The sequence below is a fragment of the Silene latifolia genome, chromosome 5 (genome assembly GCF_048544455.1).
Source record: "Silene latifolia isolate original U9 population chromosome 5, ASM4854445v1, whole genome shotgun sequence".
In the NCBI taxonomy this organism is placed as follows: Eukaryota; Viridiplantae; Streptophyta; class Magnoliopsida; order Caryophyllales; family Caryophyllaceae; genus Silene; species Silene latifolia.
In genome coordinates, this window is record NC_133530.1 from 8,292,448 (window position 1) to 8,309,459 (window position 17,012).

General features: G+C 38.8%; 4 protein-coding genes and 1 non-coding gene across 5 annotated transcripts; 1 reads left to right on the plus strand and 4 right to left on the minus strand.

Moving 5' to 3' along the window:
- Nucleotides 1-5,982: 5,982 nt before the first annotated feature.
- On the minus strand, nt 5,983-6,460 carry LOC141654759 (zinc finger A20 and AN1 domain-containing stress-associated protein 1-like). The gene has a single exon (XM_074461876.1). It carries the CDS (start codon nt 6,400-6,402, stop codon nt 5,983-5,985), a length of 420 nt encoding a protein of 139 aa, XP_074317977.1. The 5' UTR covers nt 6,403-6,460.
- Nucleotides 6,461-8,508: 2,048 nt separating this feature from the next.
- LOC141654760 (carboxylesterase 1-like) lies at nt 8,509-8,877 on the minus strand. The gene has a single exon (XM_074461877.1). It carries the CDS (start codon nt 8,875-8,877, stop codon nt 8,509-8,511), a length of 369 nt encoding a protein of 122 aa, XP_074317978.1.
- Nucleotides 8,878-8,972: 95 nt separating this feature from the next.
- Nucleotides 8,973-9,446, minus strand: LOC141654761 (carboxylesterase 1-like). The gene has a single exon (XM_074461878.1). The coding sequence runs from the start codon at nt 9,444-9,446 to the stop codon at nt 8,973-8,975; it is 474 nt and encodes a 157-aa protein (XP_074317979.1).
- Nucleotides 9,447-12,672: 3,226 nt separating this feature from the next.
- On the minus strand, nt 12,673-12,756 carry TRNAL-CAA (transfer RNA leucine (anticodon CAA)). Its single transcript has one exon. It is a non-coding gene; the product is annotated as a tRNA-Leu (tRNA).
- Nucleotides 12,757-15,423: 2,667 nt separating this feature from the next.
- Nucleotides 15,424-15,843, plus strand: LOC141654762 (putative zinc finger A20 and AN1 domain-containing stress-associated protein 8). The gene has a single exon (XM_074461879.1). The coding sequence runs from the start codon at nt 15,424-15,426 to the stop codon at nt 15,841-15,843; it is 420 nt and encodes a 139-aa protein (XP_074317980.1).
- The last annotated feature ends 1,169 nt before the right edge of the window (nt 15,844-17,012 follow it).

The window sequence follows — 17,012 nt, forward strand, 5'->3', positions numbered from 1 at the left end:
CCGGATGAGAAGAGCCTACAACCGAAGGGTCCACAAAAGGGACTTAAAAATAGGAGACCTAGTCCTAAGGAAGTCGGCTGCCACCAACAAAGGAAACATTCACGGTAAGCTGACGGCCAACTGGGAGGGTCCCTACAAAGTGGTTGAAGAGATGAGGCCGGGTACATACCGACTGACGGATATGGAGGGTGTGCCTTTGATGAGCCATTGGAATACCGACAACTTAAGAAAGTACTTTGTATAGCGGCGGAGGTGTCCAAGCCCATTGTCGACACCCCAACGCGTAATCATAACAAATGAAGAATCACCCAAATTTTCCATCAAAGTGCTTGTCCCCTCCATAAAGTTGCCACCGGTCAGTCACCCAAAGAAGAAACGTATACTCAGTGCAGTTGAGACGCAAGTCTGGCGGTCAATATGCCTACAGTTACGAATGCTATCGAGCCATAACCCCGATTACCTCGGCCCTAGCCGAGAGCGCGACGGGACACAATGACCGATCACGCGCTATCGAGCCGTAACCCCGATTACCTCGGCCAAAGCCGAGAGCGACGGGAACACAACGACCGATACGCTAGAAGAAACGTATACTCAGTGCAGTTGAGACGCAGGTCTGGCGGTCAATATGCCTACAGTTACGAATGCTATCGAGCCATAACCCCGATTACCTCGGCCCTAGCCGAGAGCGACGGGGACACAATGACCGATACGCGCTATCGAGCCGTAACCCCGATTACCTCGGCCAAAGCCGAGAGCGCGGAACACAACGACCGATACGCTAGAAGAAACGTATACTCGGTGCGGTTGAGACGCAGGTCTGGCGGTCAATATGCCTACAGTTACGAATGCTATCGAGCCATAACCCCGATTACCTCGGCCCTAGCCGAGAGCGACGGGGACACAATGACCGATATGCTAGAAGGAACATAGACTCGGTGCAGCCGAGACGCAAATCAAGCAATACACTAAAGACGTTAGACACAGTTGAGATATGTATTCTAACTGCCTCAGCCATGCTGGCGGTAAAAACAAAGGCACTCAATTAATAACGCAAGAAAAGCAAAGGTTCGTGACCAAAGTCCCGGCCAAGCCGAGGACCGAAAAGACAAAACTTTATTGAAAATGATTGCAAGGAGAGTACAAACGACGGCCGTCCCCTTAGGGATAGCCTAAACTCTACCTACCAAAGCTTTACAAAAGCTAGGAAACAAAAAAACAAAAGGTTACAGACTTGGATTTGAAGCGCCAAAAGATGGCAGGGAGAGAAGGCTCAATAATTGGCCCCCGAACAGCTGAAGCTATCCGAGACGCCGGGTGAGTCTGGTGACGACCGCCCGTCTCCCTATGCCTGTTGCTTCCCTCCATCAGCAACAGCAGCATCTTCGGTGGCCGGCTCAGAAGAGGGCTCGACATTTTCAAGTACCTTCAGCCCGTCACCCTCCTTCACCTCTGCATCACGGGCCACCTTGGCCTCAGCTATCTGAGCCGCCTTCGCCGCCTCCGCATCCGCTGCTTCCGCAGCATCAGCCATCTCATCCAGAAGCTGGTCAAATTTATCCCACGGGAAGGTGCCGTCGGGGAGAAGTTTCTTAATTGCCTCCCTGGTCGCCTCCTCGGCCCGGCCCCAGCCCAGGCACACATTTTAGGGAGGAGATCATCTTGAAGCATTTCAATATCCTTCTCCTTTTGGGCAACGACAGCCTGCGCGTCCCGAGCGCCTCCTTTGGTTGTCGAACTGATCCTTCCACTGATCCCTCTTGGCAACCACGGCGTCATAAGCATCCTTATACCTGTTCCGCTCTTCCATCATCTTGGCGGTGGCGGCATCAGCTTCCTCAACTTTGGCCCTCTCGGCCCCTAGCAGCTTCTCAACTTCCTCCACACGCTTCGTGGCAGAAGAGAGATCCAGTTTAGCCTTCGCGGCTTCCCCCTTTGCGGCGAGAGAGATCCGATTTAAGCTTTGCGGCGATGCGACTTGGGCCATAGTTTTCTCTGCTCCGTGATGTAGGAGCCGGCCGATTGGGTCCACCTCCCAGCCTCTTATACGATTTCGCACCCTCGCCACAAGCTCGGAGGCGAGAAATCTTCGAGCCGAGGAGTCAACGATGACATTTTGTCACTAGCCTTCTCTGTGCTTCCACGATTGCCGTTAAAGAAGAACGGCGATCGTCGAGGGAGGATCTACAAAAAATTTACACAGAGCATCCATGTCACCTTGCATTGACACATCGTAAAGCGGTCATCGGGGATGTCCAACGAACCAAGCTAAATCCGAACCGCAAGTTAGATCCGTACCAGTTTGGACCCTCTTAGTTGGAGGGCCGGTAGGCTTCTCCCCGGCAACGGTGGAAGCAGGTGGTGGCTCCTTTCTCTTCTTTGGGGAAGAAGGACCCTTAGCAACGGTCACCACCTTGTCAGTGATGTCGATAATCTCCACATTATCATACGCACCACAGGGTCGAGGAGGAGTGGACACCGATGCCGTCGCCGCCGGGACGCTCCTTTCTTTGTTCTCTTGCACGCCTCCGAGAACCGTACTTGGGCCGCCGACAGATCCAACGACTTTTGCTTCTCCATAAGGTCGTTAGGAGCCGGTCTACGATCACTTTTTTCACCCGTAGGATCTTTGCTGAACGACCTTCCCGTCCTTATCAAGGCCTATCCTCTTTAAGGTACTCTCGGACGATTCGGCCAGGCCGGTGCAAGAAATCAAACAAGGAATTACATGAAAGAAATGAAACATAGCTCTAAAAACAGGAACATAACAAGCTAAGATGGGCCTCACACCGACCCCACTCACCCCGGGCCGAGGGCGGTATGAGGCCGACGTGGGGCTGGACTCATCTCGAAGAATAATCTGAGTCTGGGGCAGCCATCCCTTCTCGGCGTCAAAAGCAGACGCCCGCTTCTCATCCTCAAGAAGGACCATCGAAGCATCCATCTTAGCCTTACCCGGGAGATACATTTATCGTACTCTTCCGCTCTCACACCGAAAGTGAACAGGGCTCGGAAAGACCGAGGCAAAGGGTAATCCTCCCGGCACTTGGACATACACCCACCGCCGTTGCCGTCTTTGCAAGAAGTAAGCTTGTTCACGGAGACATAGCCGGCTCCGTCTGCTGTTGTACCACCCCACTTTACCGGAAATTGACGGCCGAAGACTGTGAAGTCGGCGGAATAAGTTGACTGTCGGGATCTCCCCCCTAAAGAGACAAAGCCACACAAAGCCAACTATCGTCCTCATGGCCAGCGGATGTAGTTGGGCCACCGCGACGTTCATAGCACTGATAATGGCCACGACGTATTTATTCAGAGGAAACCGCAGCCCATACTCCAGATGCCTGATGTACACGCCGGTGTGACCCGGTGGAGGGCAACAGACCGCCTGACCCTTCTTAGGAATAACGATCTTATACCCCTCACCGAATGAGAAATGGCCTCCGAAAAATGTCTCGCCGAACAATCGGCGAACTTATGAGACCAACCACGTTCAAGACCAATCGTGCAGGGCTCGCCATGATCCGGGACAGACACCCTCCCACCATCAGAAGGGGTCCCCTCATCCTCATCAGCATCGTCACCCTCATCCTCCCGTCCCTCCAGAATTGGTGGATCGACTACGGGAGAAGGAGACCTAGGGCCCCCAAACCTTATCGGAATGGCGTCTAGTATCTCCTCCCCATCAAGACGCAACGGGGAACCCTCCGGCACAGAAGTGCTAGTCCCGGCGTCGGCAGAAGACATAATAGCAATAATTGTTCAACAAAATAAAGAGAAGAAGTTTGTTTGTTTACCTTGAAGAAAAACACTCGCCGGAATGACAACTGAGAAAATTAGAAGACAAAGAAACCTTCGAAAGTTTAGAGGAAAATTTTGGAGAATGAAATTGGTGACCAATTTCACGGAGCAACTGCCCTATTTATAGGGAAAAGCCCACGAAGAAGGACCAATCGAGAGAAATGACCCATGAAGCGTCAACCAATCGGCGTGCGGACACGTGTCGGACATGCAACCACGGGATGTCAATCGTTGCAACGATTAGACGTCAATCAATGCAACAGTGACCAAGCGTCTTCAACACGCCTATTCATATCTCCTTGCCTATTCACCTTCCTCAACAAATTCCCAAGCATCCGCTCTCCACCGGCCACATAATCAACCAAGCTAAAAAGCGCGGCAGGGGCAATCAAAAACAACCAAGCACTCTCAACCCTGGTCTCGGCCAGCGTCACTTTCTTTTCCACATCGGATGCCCTTTACGCATCCATGTGGAGGGGGGATATGGTACGGCCTAAGAAAGACCAGGCCGAGGCAAAAGAAGCCGCCGCAGAAGAAGCCGATGCAGAAATTTTTTTACAAATTACTTGCGCAGAATATACGCTCAAACATACATCGGAGCCCATACCACGGCATAGACTACGCTGGGGGCAAATTGATGGGGCATATTCTGCACCGCTGACCAAGTCAACATGATTGAGCAAGGTCAAAGATATCCACTGACAAGTCAACGACTTGGACAATCTAGCCGATGCGACCCATCGGCCCGTCACTGGGTCTCGGCATGGTAACTGCCGGTAGGGACATATATCCGCGTACTCATATCCAAGACCCCTCGGCGGCGAGTCAACAGGATCCGCCGGCCAGCCATAGGCCCCTCGGCCGAGGGGTAGATCAGTCTTTCCACCTGCTAGCCACTTGGCCACTTGGCCACTACGTGATAAAAGGTGAAAGCCTATAAATACTCCTCAACCTTCATTGAGGAAAGGATCCCAACTAATCCACAACTAAACCTAAATACACTATTCATCTGGTAATATCTTCCTTATCTCTCTACAATACACATTCAGCCAAGTAACAACTTATCTCCTAAGTTTACTGACTTGAGCGTCGGAGTGAGTACGCTTGGCACAAAGCCAAGCCCTCAGTTCGTTCATTGTTGCAGGAGAGGCCGTGAGGAACGATTGAAACCAAAGGAGAATCCAACTCAAGACATCATTCAACAAGCCAAGGGTGGTAACTATACTTGATCTGGAATTACACCCGGAACAATATGATTACGCTATAGTTTGGAGAGCTGATAAGTCCCGTCAGAGGTGGAAGCAGGATTTGTAGTCAGCGGGACAAAAATTTCAGCATCGGCGAAGAAATAATTGTATAAGGTAACCTCGAAAAAATTCAAAAATTTTAACTAAAACTTTCGGTTGGGTTTGTGCTTTGATTCTGTTAGTTGACTATGCGGGGGTCTGTCATGGGCCTTTATTAGGTCATTCTGTATTAGGTCAAGCCTCCACCTAGCAGAGTCATGCTTATCATACCGTCTGAATCTGTAATCTGAAAAACTCCTCACATATCAATAAAACTCTCTCCCTTCTGCCCTGTGGACGTAGCTAACACACTGTTAGTAACACACGTAAATCTGTGCGTTTTGTCTTTATTATTCTTTTATTTGTTCTTTCTTGCTTCTGTTACAACACTTTCGAAAGTATAGGTTCTTTCTTTCTTATGTCGACATGCAAAAATTCTACTAGTCGTACAATTTATGGTATTTGTCAGCCTAGTTTAGATTACTCAAGGTCAGATGCAACAGCAATTCATATGAACTGTAATAGTGTACAGATTTACTGATTTACTTAATCTGAGGAGTGCAGCACCCTGTTATATTGTTTCCATTTAACTCAATGTCAAATTATTTATGATTTGGTGACGGAGTATCATTATTAGTTTATTACCCCTTAATTTTCACTAGGAGGATGGAGGCTATACTATAGCGAAAGTCTTTTATTTATGTCAGCCACGATAAAAATATGTTTCGTAATATTTTATTATAATTATAAGGCCGGCTTACATATAAGAACTAACGCGTATGCAAATTCTACAATCACTAGAATCAACACATTTACATAAACGACCATATAACAAAGAAAGGTAATCAGTGGATAATAAATCTGAACTATAGATTAAAATGATATTATGAAACGCTAATTACAAGCGATAATGAAGCTTATCGGCCTTGCATTCCGCCGCTGAATACAAAGTCTTGGACAAAGACTCAAGTTCGACTCCCTTGAAATCAAACGGACAAGAATGCAACTCAGGATACCTGTGGGACCCACAGTACACTTCTCCGCACCTGCACTCGAAACCCGTCAGCCCAACCCGTTTCTTGCAACAACCACACCTCTTCTTCATCTTCTTATTCAACTGGGTCTCACTCCCACTTTCGACATCGACCTTAGTGACGATGTCGTCTTTGTTGTTATTATTTGTACGAGTTTGTTGTTGTTGTACGACTGCTTGCTTGAGGGAATCTTTGTAACACTTAGAACAAAGATTGTGTTGGGTCGGATTCCCATAGAATCCGCATCCATTTGCACAAAGAGGTGGGTTATTCATGTTGCTCATCTTCTCGTTCGTTTTCAAGTAAGTCGCTAGAAAAAAGTCTCTTTTTGTATTAGGATGCCAATTTAGGATGACAGCGTATGCTTTGTTATTCTTAGCAGTTATGTGTAAATAATTTTAGTGTTAGATGGGGTTGTGACTTGTGACTTGTGTGTATATATATAGATGTTCAATTTTTTTTCTTTGATTTCAAGTACATTTCCTAATTCCATCTTGCCTAGGAAAGATTATGATTTAGGCTATATTAGGAGTATCTAGAACTTATAGTATTCAAAAATTAATTTAATAGAACTTGCCTTAAAACTTATTTTTATTACCTTGTAATAATTTCCAAAAATAGTTGCTAAATCCCGCACCTAAAATTACTTTATCCCACACATTTTGCCCATAAATTCCATAACTACCCTTCATCTTAAAAAAAGAATTGAATAAAGTTATCTCTATTCTCTCTCAAAATCTAACCAATTCGGCAATAGCTCAACATTTATGGATCGTAATTTGTAGACATCACCAGTGATTTCTCCGTTTTATCAACAATTTTATTAATAAACCTATCTTTTAATTGATCTAATTAATGTTCTATTTTTTTTAGAAAAAAAGGGATTTTTTTACAATTAGGGTTTAAATTGATGATGGATTACAATTTACAAGCCTAATTAATTACGAACAATTAGAACATGAATACTTGTTTGTTTAACAACTTTGAGTGAACAAATCAAGTGCTAGAGAAAATGGAAAACATGTTTGACAATTCTGCAAAACCATGCTGTGACATTTTACAATTGTAAAATTAGACCACGAACAGAAATATCGAGCGATTATCTTTGCCAGAGAAACCAACGAACGGTCATCAACCACATCGCTATCAACCTTCCGTCGTCGACGTCGGTTCAGTTTCGAGGTGGGGCTTGGTGGTCCGTCGATTTGGAATTTTTTTATTTTTTTATTCGGTTTTTGATTTGTCCCTCTCTTGGTGGGTGTGAGAAATGAGAGGGGTATATTCGGAATAAGGCGGGAAAATGTGCGGGATTTAGTAAAATTGTGTAGCATATCCCTTTCCAAAATATTACATACTAATTAATCAATAAGTCTCCCTTGTGACGGTCACAAATAAGAGACGGCCAAATGTGACCACTTTTTGATAAAATGTAACCACTCATAAACTGTTCATAAAATGTTACCTATGAAAAATGGTCACATTTTCTCATAAAATGGTCACATTTGGCCCGTCTCCAATTAGAGACGAATAGTACCCGTCGCAAATAAGAATTTGCGCTAATTAATAGCATAAGTGGGGCATGTTTATTTTAAGAAAAATCACCATATTCTGGTTTTTTCTAACTTTATAATTCAACCAAAACTCTATAGTATAATTAATATGTATATATTTATTTAAGTGTTTAATTACATTGAAATCTCTTAATTTCCGGATTATATGTATATACTATATAGTATTGATGGATCGTATGATAGGTTATAACTTGGGAGAATTCGCATAAACTCTAGATTTTAAAGAACGTGCAAAAAACGATAATACAGCTCGTTAATTTTGTTGAAACAAAACAATATTATCAAATTATACAATTTCTGATTTATATCTCTTTATGCTTTGTAAATAATGGCAAGAGATTGGCAAAAAGAACTTGCAGAGCGTCTTATTTATTCCGTTATTTAACCTGCTTTAGTCTTAGGCTCTGTTTGGTAAAGCTACTTGAAAAAGTAGCTGAAAGCTGAAAAAGTAGCTGAAAACTGAAAAGCTAACTGAAATCTGAAAAGATAACTGATAATGTAATTGAAAATTAGGAACTGATAATTTAACTGATTATATAAAAATTGTTTGGCAAACTAGCTGAAAAGGTAGCTGGTTTTTGGTAAGATGACGTAAAAATGTATGATAATTATTTAATACTCTGTATTAAAGATTGTTGAGGTAAAAAAATGGAAGAAAAGTTATTTCAGGTATTGAAATCTCAAATGCTACTTTATGTAGCATTTCATTTCAGGTAGCTTATTTAGACAAATAAACTACTCAAGAAACACATCAAAAAAAATCAGGCAGCTGAAATATTAATTAAATAAGCTACCTAAAGTGTCATGTCAAACAAAGACTTATGCGGACATGAAATCTTTTACAAGAAGAAGAAAGGAACGAAATTTAAGTTGATCAAAGACGTCAACAGCATGATAATCACCTTCAGTGAAATGCCCTTTCACCATAACTCCCTTCTCCTTCAAAAGCTTAACAAGTTCCACCTGACGATCCACAAGCGGATCTCCACTACACCCGGTTACCAAAACCCGCCACCCAACCTGCTTCATCCGATTCCACAATTCCATACCCTCGCCTATTTTCAGGTTACTATACTCATGGTCACGGTCTGCTCCAACTGGTAAACTCAACTCCCAAAACAAATCATTAGCTGATAACGGAACGTATGGATCATCGATCAGGTTCAGTTCTGACCCTGTTCGTACCATCCCTCCGAAATAAGGTTGGTGTAGAATCAACCCCTTAATCTCTAAGGGTCCCAAATTAGAAACTAACTTCAACACCTTTAACCCTACAATGTATGCTATATTCCCTCTTGATCATGCTCCTCATTTCGAATCCAACGCAACGCGTCTATGGAATCATCATACGCTGCAGGAAGGCGGTGTTCAGGCGCAAGACGGTACTCAACCGATACAACCAGGGCACTGGTGAATACAGCAAGTTCAGAGCACAAGTCATGGAACATGGTAGAATTAGCATGGTGGAACACGAACCCACCACCGTGAAAGTAGACTATAACAGGCAGCTTGGAGGAAGACGAGGAGGGATTTAACGCGATTTTAGGAAGGAAAAGTCGTAAGAAGGTGTTGTCGACTGTGTTGAGAGGGCAGTCTTTGGTGAGAACAAGGGAAGTAGAGTTTGGATCAGATGAAGCTTGGGTTGATGGAGTTTGTGTTAATCTCATTACGGATCCGTCTCGGTTTTGTTTGAGTTGGAGAAATTTGTAAGGATCAATTGTCGATGTTGGGTATGAAGGGTTGGTTTTGTTTGCCATGTTTAATTTGTTTGTGTTGAGAGATTTTTGCTGGGAAAAAAAAAGCATAAATTCTTTACTTTGTTGATATTACTAGATTTTGTGCCCGTACGTTGTACGGGTTATAATATTGATCTGTCTCTAATTGTATCTTCGCAATTGAGAAGCTATGTTTACTTTCTTAACATTAGTTTTCTCGTGAGAATGTGAGTATATACAAATACATTGAAATAATTTTTTAAGAATATGAGTATATACAAATAAATTAAGATTTTTTTTATGATTTGTGTATATAAAAGTTATAATCGTCATGCACGAGTAACTAAATAGTGTTCTGTTTGTAAGTGAGTTTGTACAAATGTAGTTTTTTTTGCATCTGGAAAATATAAGTTTTTGATCTTCGTAGAATAAATAATTAATGAGTTTAACATGTATGAACCGTGAGTTTGTACAAATGTAGTTTTTTTTGCATCTGGAAAATGTAACTTTTTCGACCCGTGACCCGTATAAGCCCACCCATATTTAGTCTGACCCGTATTCGAGTTTAACATGTATGAACCGCCTGACCAGCCGACCCATCCAGCCCGTTTGAGTGGTCTAGAGTTATTTTGTGAAGTGATATTAATAAAAAGAAATATTTGCCTTTACAAGTCCTTACAAATTTACTTTCAAAAAAAAAAAGTCCTTACAAATTTGTTAAGAATTGTTTGGTAAATATATGCAAACACTCAAATAGATTCTACTAATCTTACATAATAGGATATTGTTTGGTTGATAGAAAACAACATGAAAATTATGTTTTCTTTTAGACTTTATGAAGATACTTGATACTTGTCTATTACCTTCATCCAGATCAAATTACGACTAAAGTTTTTACTTGATATTAATAGGTCATGAATAATTAGTATAATTAGTGTTCTTTTCTGGTCATTTGTTGACCTATTTTATTTATGAGTGTCTTATTCATTTGTTAACCTTTCTATATTGAGAATAGTTTTAAAGCATAATTTGATCTTCCATCCAACCTATTTTATCCATTTGTTACTTAATCAACACCTAGGATATAAAATACCTATCAATTAATCGCATCAGTAGTATGGAATGATAGTGGATCCTTTGTGAATTATTACCTGGTTAGTTGGTTACCATGACATATCATAATTATTTACCGTCGTGGAAGCCTAATTAGTTCTAGCTGCACAAATATAAATTTATACTTGTAGAATTTTTACTACTCCGTTTCTTTCATCTAAATCCAATCCAAAACTAAAATTAGATGCAAAACCACTTATTTTAAGTCCGAATTTGCCGCACATTACCGAAACCACGGTCAATATGTAAGTCTCATAAACGAATTTCTATGATAAACAACTCTAATAACAAATTTGCAAACACAATACTGGTATACACTATAAAATATAAGATCAACATTGGACCTCACATTAATTATGTTTTGACGGTTTCCTATTTCTAAATGTACCAAAAATTATACTCCGTATTCTATAGTGTTTATTTTACTTTAAGAATCCTTTTGTGTTGTTAGAAAGTATGTAAATCGTCTATGCATAATTGGTATTGTTACAATTATTGAAATCGATCAAATAAGAAAAGAACTATGATATTCATTACATTGCTTGAAAATCATTCTTAAATTTTAACTTGGACTATATGTAAACACTCGAAAAGTTCTCATTCATCATGCTGTGTTCACAATAATAGACTACATAATGTTTGAGAATTAATTAAGCAATACTCGTACGGGATTATGCATGGAGAACCTCATGGTCCTCGTCTGTTAATATAGAGTAGATATGCTTTATGTCTGTTAATCATATACTCCCTAGTCCCTCCGTCCTGGTCATTTGTTTACCTATTCTATTTTAGGTATCTCGATCAATCGTTTACCTATATATGGCAAGCACTTTCCATACACAACCTATGTGTTGAGAGGGTACAACCTTTTATTTGCCAGGGAAGAGCTGCATACCGTATTAAATAATGGAATGTGGTAGAAAATTATAGTCATCATTAGAAATTATAGTCATCATTAACATAATACCCCTGTTAAAATACAATCATAGAAGTAAAACGGGTAAAAATTTCCTGCAAAAAAAATACCAATAGTGACAAATTAGATTTTGAATTAAAGCGTAAACAACGTAATCTCAACGAAAAAACTAAAAAGCATACTAAAATATAAAAACACCAAAGAAATTGTAGTTTGGAGACGAACCCAAGCTCGGTCCTCCTTTCGGTTAAAGCTCCTAAAATTGAACCTCCTATTTCAATCTTCATATTATATCCTGCGATACCGACGAAGTTTATTTAATAAGCATACATATCATAGGGAAATAAAATAAAGGAGCATATTGAATTACGTAGTGTGTAACGTTTGAAGGTAAATAAGAAGAATTCAATCACATTCGTACGTAATAAGATGAATATTATTGTATGAAATCGTAATCGTGCTGCGAAAAGAAAAGAAAAACAAAGAAAGAAATCGCCAATCAATGTAATACGACATGAACAAACCAAAAAAAGTTGCGTACAAAACAATAGAAAGAAGTCCAATGGTTTATGATTAAGCAAGAGGATTGAGTATATATAATACTGTAGCCGGTGTTATAGAAGTATTTGAGTCATATTAGACTTTTTGTTTGGTACAAATATGAGACTTATTTGACGTTTATTATGGCCTATATTACAAACTTTATCTTTTAGTTTGATTTGAGTTTGTTTAGATTTAAATTATTTATTTATTATTGTATATCCTTTGTTAATTGTTATACATATTTTATAAAACTTAGATAGATAGATATAGATATATTTTAGTGTTTTAGAATAGTTGGAGTCTCTCAGAATGCCTGAAAAAAGCCTCTTTTATATATATATATTGATTTTGTGTAATGATTCATTTGGCTTTATTAAAGTGAAAGATTCTGATTCTTGACCACTAGTTAGTTATCAAGTGTATTTTTATTAAGAAATTATAATAATGGGGTGTTTAGTGTATTACGGTCTACGGAGTACTAATTATCTCGTATAACAGCTGTACGTTATATAACAGTTATTATCTAGAATCTTGTTATCTGATAATAGTAACAAATGAAATGTGTAATCGTATAAGCATTACAAAACCATCTTTACTCTTTACACGGTAAAATAGTTAATATAACACTCCGCACTTTGTTTTACAGCTGCAGGTATCAATGCATTATTAAGGTGTTAAAAAAAAGTAAAAAATAAATGTCAGAAGTGGGATTTGAACCCACGCCCTCGTTAGAGGACCAGAACTTGAGTCTGGCGCCTTAGACCACTCGGCCATCCTGACTTTGATGACTTTGAGAAGCAGAAATAAGAATCTATAAACTTTGATGTATTATTAATCTGATTGAATTGTGTGATTACAAAAGTGATCTTTTTGATAATACATGACTACTATTTATCTTTAATCATAACCGACTCAACTAATACTCTCTCTGTTTTTTTATATGACTTTCTCACATTTCGAGACACTCTCTTCTCTCTTCAATATCTCTTAAAATATAAGACTAAATATTATGATATGTATACTCATATGAAAGAGTTTTTCGTAAGGAATTTAATGGTACCATTTTTATATTTTTTGAACAAATATATTTTTGTAAATATTAAAATCAAAGGCTTACCTCTTAAATGTAAAACGTCATATATTAAAAAATGGAGGGAGTATTGTTTGCTACATAAGCTATTGTGATAGGGAGTATTATTTTATAATAAATATAATACTGGTAAGTGTTTGTGTTTCTATTACTATTGAACTAGTATAGATCCCGCGCAAATGCGCGGTAAATATAGGTGTTTAAATTTTTAGTTTAGTTACAAATTTTAGATTTATATCTCGGGAATTTTTATAAAAAATAATTAATATTAAAATTAATCAAAAGAATTGAATAATTTCATGAATTGTGTTTTTTATGAAAATATTTTAACTACATCAAATTATTTTAAAGAAATTCTTTTTTCATCACGAAGTTAATAATAGGAGATACAGATTTTATGTATAAATTATTTTAAATGGAAAATTAGTTTAATAAATAAAAAACTAATTTGTTTCCATATATAAGTTTGAGCACTTTGGAAAGAAACTTTAGAGAAGTTGTATTCTCTTAGGGGACGTTTGGTTGGAGGGAATAAAGAAAAGGAAGGAGAATAAAAATGGATTCCTTTTGTTGTTGTTTGTTTAACACAAAGAAAGGGTAACCCATACCCCTACCCCCAAAACCATTCTCATCCATACCCCCCCCCCCCCCCTTGGGTAAGCCCATAACCCCATAATCTCTTCTTCCTCCTACTCCCTATTTCCACCACTCCCACCAACACCCACCACCCCCTCCCACACCGTCAACCACTGCCACCTACACCCTACATCCACCACACCGACACAACCACCACAAGCGACGCCGCCACAACCACCACCAACGACGCCGCATGTCAACGCTACCCCATATCCTCAACCACTAAACACCACATCAACACCTTCCAAATACAATAGAGAAGGATTTATACTTTTTAAATTTGCACCTCATTAATATTTATCAGTTCACTCTATTGTATTTTGATATGAAACAAAAAAATTGAAATGGAAAACTAATAAAAAAAATTATTTAAGTTGTGAATTTTTTTTAGTGAATGTTTTTTAATTTGTCATGAAGCTAATAGTAAGCATGTGTCAAGTTATTCTCTACAGTAATAACTAGTTTGAATGCCCGTGCGTTGCAACGGGATAATTAACTTATTTATAATGCAAAAAAAAAACGTTATAAGGGTTTAATGTTTACATTCTATGTCTAATGATTTGCTTACATATTATTAAAATATTCTTTCAAAAAAAAAAAGATTAATATATACGTGGGTTAACTCTTATTTATAATCTCCCCACCTTATATTAATCTTTTGATGTGGGACAATTATACTATTTATAAGCACAAATACTATCTTACAACCAGTTGTATATTAACATTGTACAACCGCCTCAGAGTTGTTGAGTTCTTTACACAAAGTTGTCGAGCTATTTTATAAGTTATTGAGCTAGTTTAAAAAGTTATTGAGTTTAATAATTATTCCTCTTAAGCTCAATAATTTTGTATTGTAACTCGACAATTTTGTTAGTAAAGCTCGACAACTTTATAACAAAACTCGACAACATTAAAAAGGTTGTACATAAACTACATACAACCAGTTGTATAATCTACTAATTGATTTATAAGTAACATTCACCAAACTTAGATTATTTTTCTGATGTTTCTACTATTTATACGTAGTATATATTTATCAAACCTGCATTATTTTTCAATGTGGGACAAATAACATACTCATAATTACACCATCTTTTTTGCATGTAGTTCGACATCCAACCAGATCCCGAATACCGAATACGGACAATTGCTACTCATTATATCTAATAGTTATATTTAAATTTAATAATATGATCAAGTACTCTTCATTAATAACGTTCCGACATTAACTTAGTTTGAATGCCCGTGAGTTGGAACGGGGTAATTAACTTATTTATAATGCAAAAAAAAAAACGTTATAAGGGTTTAATATTTACATTCTATGTCTAATGATTTGTTTACATATTATTAAAATATCTCTTTCAAAAAAAAATAAAAAGGATTAATATATACGTGGGTTAACTTATTTATAATCATATAATCACTCCGCCTTATACTAATCTTTAGTTTTGAATACTAAAAGTTCTAGAAACTTCTAATATAGCCTAAATCATAATCTTTCCTAGGCAAGATGGAATTAGGAAATGTACTTGAAATCAAAGAAAAAAAAAGTTGAACATCTATATATATACACACAAGTCACAAGTCACAACCCCATCTAACACTAAAATTATTTACACATAACTGCTAAGAATAACAAAGCATACGCTGTCTTCGTAAATTGACATCCTAATACAAAAAGAGACTTTTTTCGAGCGACTTACTTGAAAACGAACGAGAAGATGAGCAACATGAATGACCCACCTCTTTGTGCAAATGGATGCGGATTCTATGCGAATCCGACCCAACAGAATCTTTGTTCTAAGTGTTACAAAGATTCCCTCAAGCAAGCAGTCCTACAACAAGAACAAACTCGTACAAATAATAACAACAAAGACGAAATCGTCACTAAGGTCGCTGTCGAAAGTGGGAGCGAGACCCAGATGAATAAGAAGATGAAGAAGAGGTGTGGTTGTTGCAAGAAACGGGTTGGGCTGACGGGTTTCGAGTGCAGGTGTGGACAAGTGTACTGTGGGTCCCACAGGTATCCTGAGTTGCATTCATGTCCGTTTGATTTCAAGGGAGTCGAAGTTGAAGCTTTGTCCAAGACTTTGTATTCTGCTGCTGAATGCAAGGCTGATAAGCTTCATTACCGATTGTGATTAGCGATCCATAATATCGTCTTTATTATCTAATTATTACTGCTATAGTTCAGATTTATTATCCACTGATTACCTTTCTTTGTTATATGGTCGTTTATGTAAATGTGTTCTAGTGATTGTAGAATTTGCCTACACGTTAGTTCTTATGTAAGTCGGCCTTAATAATAATATATTACGAAACATGTTTTTATCGTGGCTGACATAAATAAAAGACTTTCGCTATAGTATACCCTCCATCCTCCTGGTGAAGATGGGGGGTAATAAACTAATAACGATACTTCGTCACCAAATCTTAAATAATTTGACATCGAGTTAAATGGAAACAATATAACAGGGGTTGCATCTGACCTTGAGTAATCTAAACTAGGCTGACAAATACCATAAATTGTACGACTAGTAGAATTTTGCATGTCGACATAAGAAAGAAAGAACCTATACTTTCGAAAGTGTTTAAAAGCGAAAAACAAATAAAAGAATAATAAAGACAAAACGCACAGATTTACGTGTGTTACTAACGGTGTGTTAGCTACGTCCACAGGGCAGAAGGGAAAGAGTTTTATTGATATGTGAGGAATTTTTCAGATTACAGATTCAGGCGGTATGATAAGCATGACTCTGCTAGGTAGAGGTTTGACCTAATACAGAATGACCTAATAAAGGCCCATGACAGGCCCCCGCATAGTCAACTAACAGAATCAAAGCACAAACCCAACAGAAAGTTTTAGTTAAAATTTTTGAACTTTTTCGAGGTTACCTTATACAATTACCTCTTCGCCGATGCTGAAATTTTTGTCCCGCTGACTACAAATCCTGCTTCCACCTCTGACGGGACTTATCAGCTCTCCAAACTATAGCGTAATCATATATTTTTAGGTCTTCCACATGAGTATACGACATTTTCGGGCAGGCAATTAACAGCATCTTTTTAAATCGAGGAAGAGGTAATGGATTTGGCTCTACACCAACCCCGAAATCATTGTTCACCGATCCTCGCGACCAGGCTTGCAGCTTTGGCAACCATTGTAAATGAACATGTACAAGGGAGGGAAACGGTAACAGTCCCCGTTCACTATATCCATCCACCACATATTCCAATTTTGAAATTGCTCGCAAAATCTATTTTTGTGTTTTTATGATGAAAATGCCCTTGTTTTATTCAGTTCTCAAAT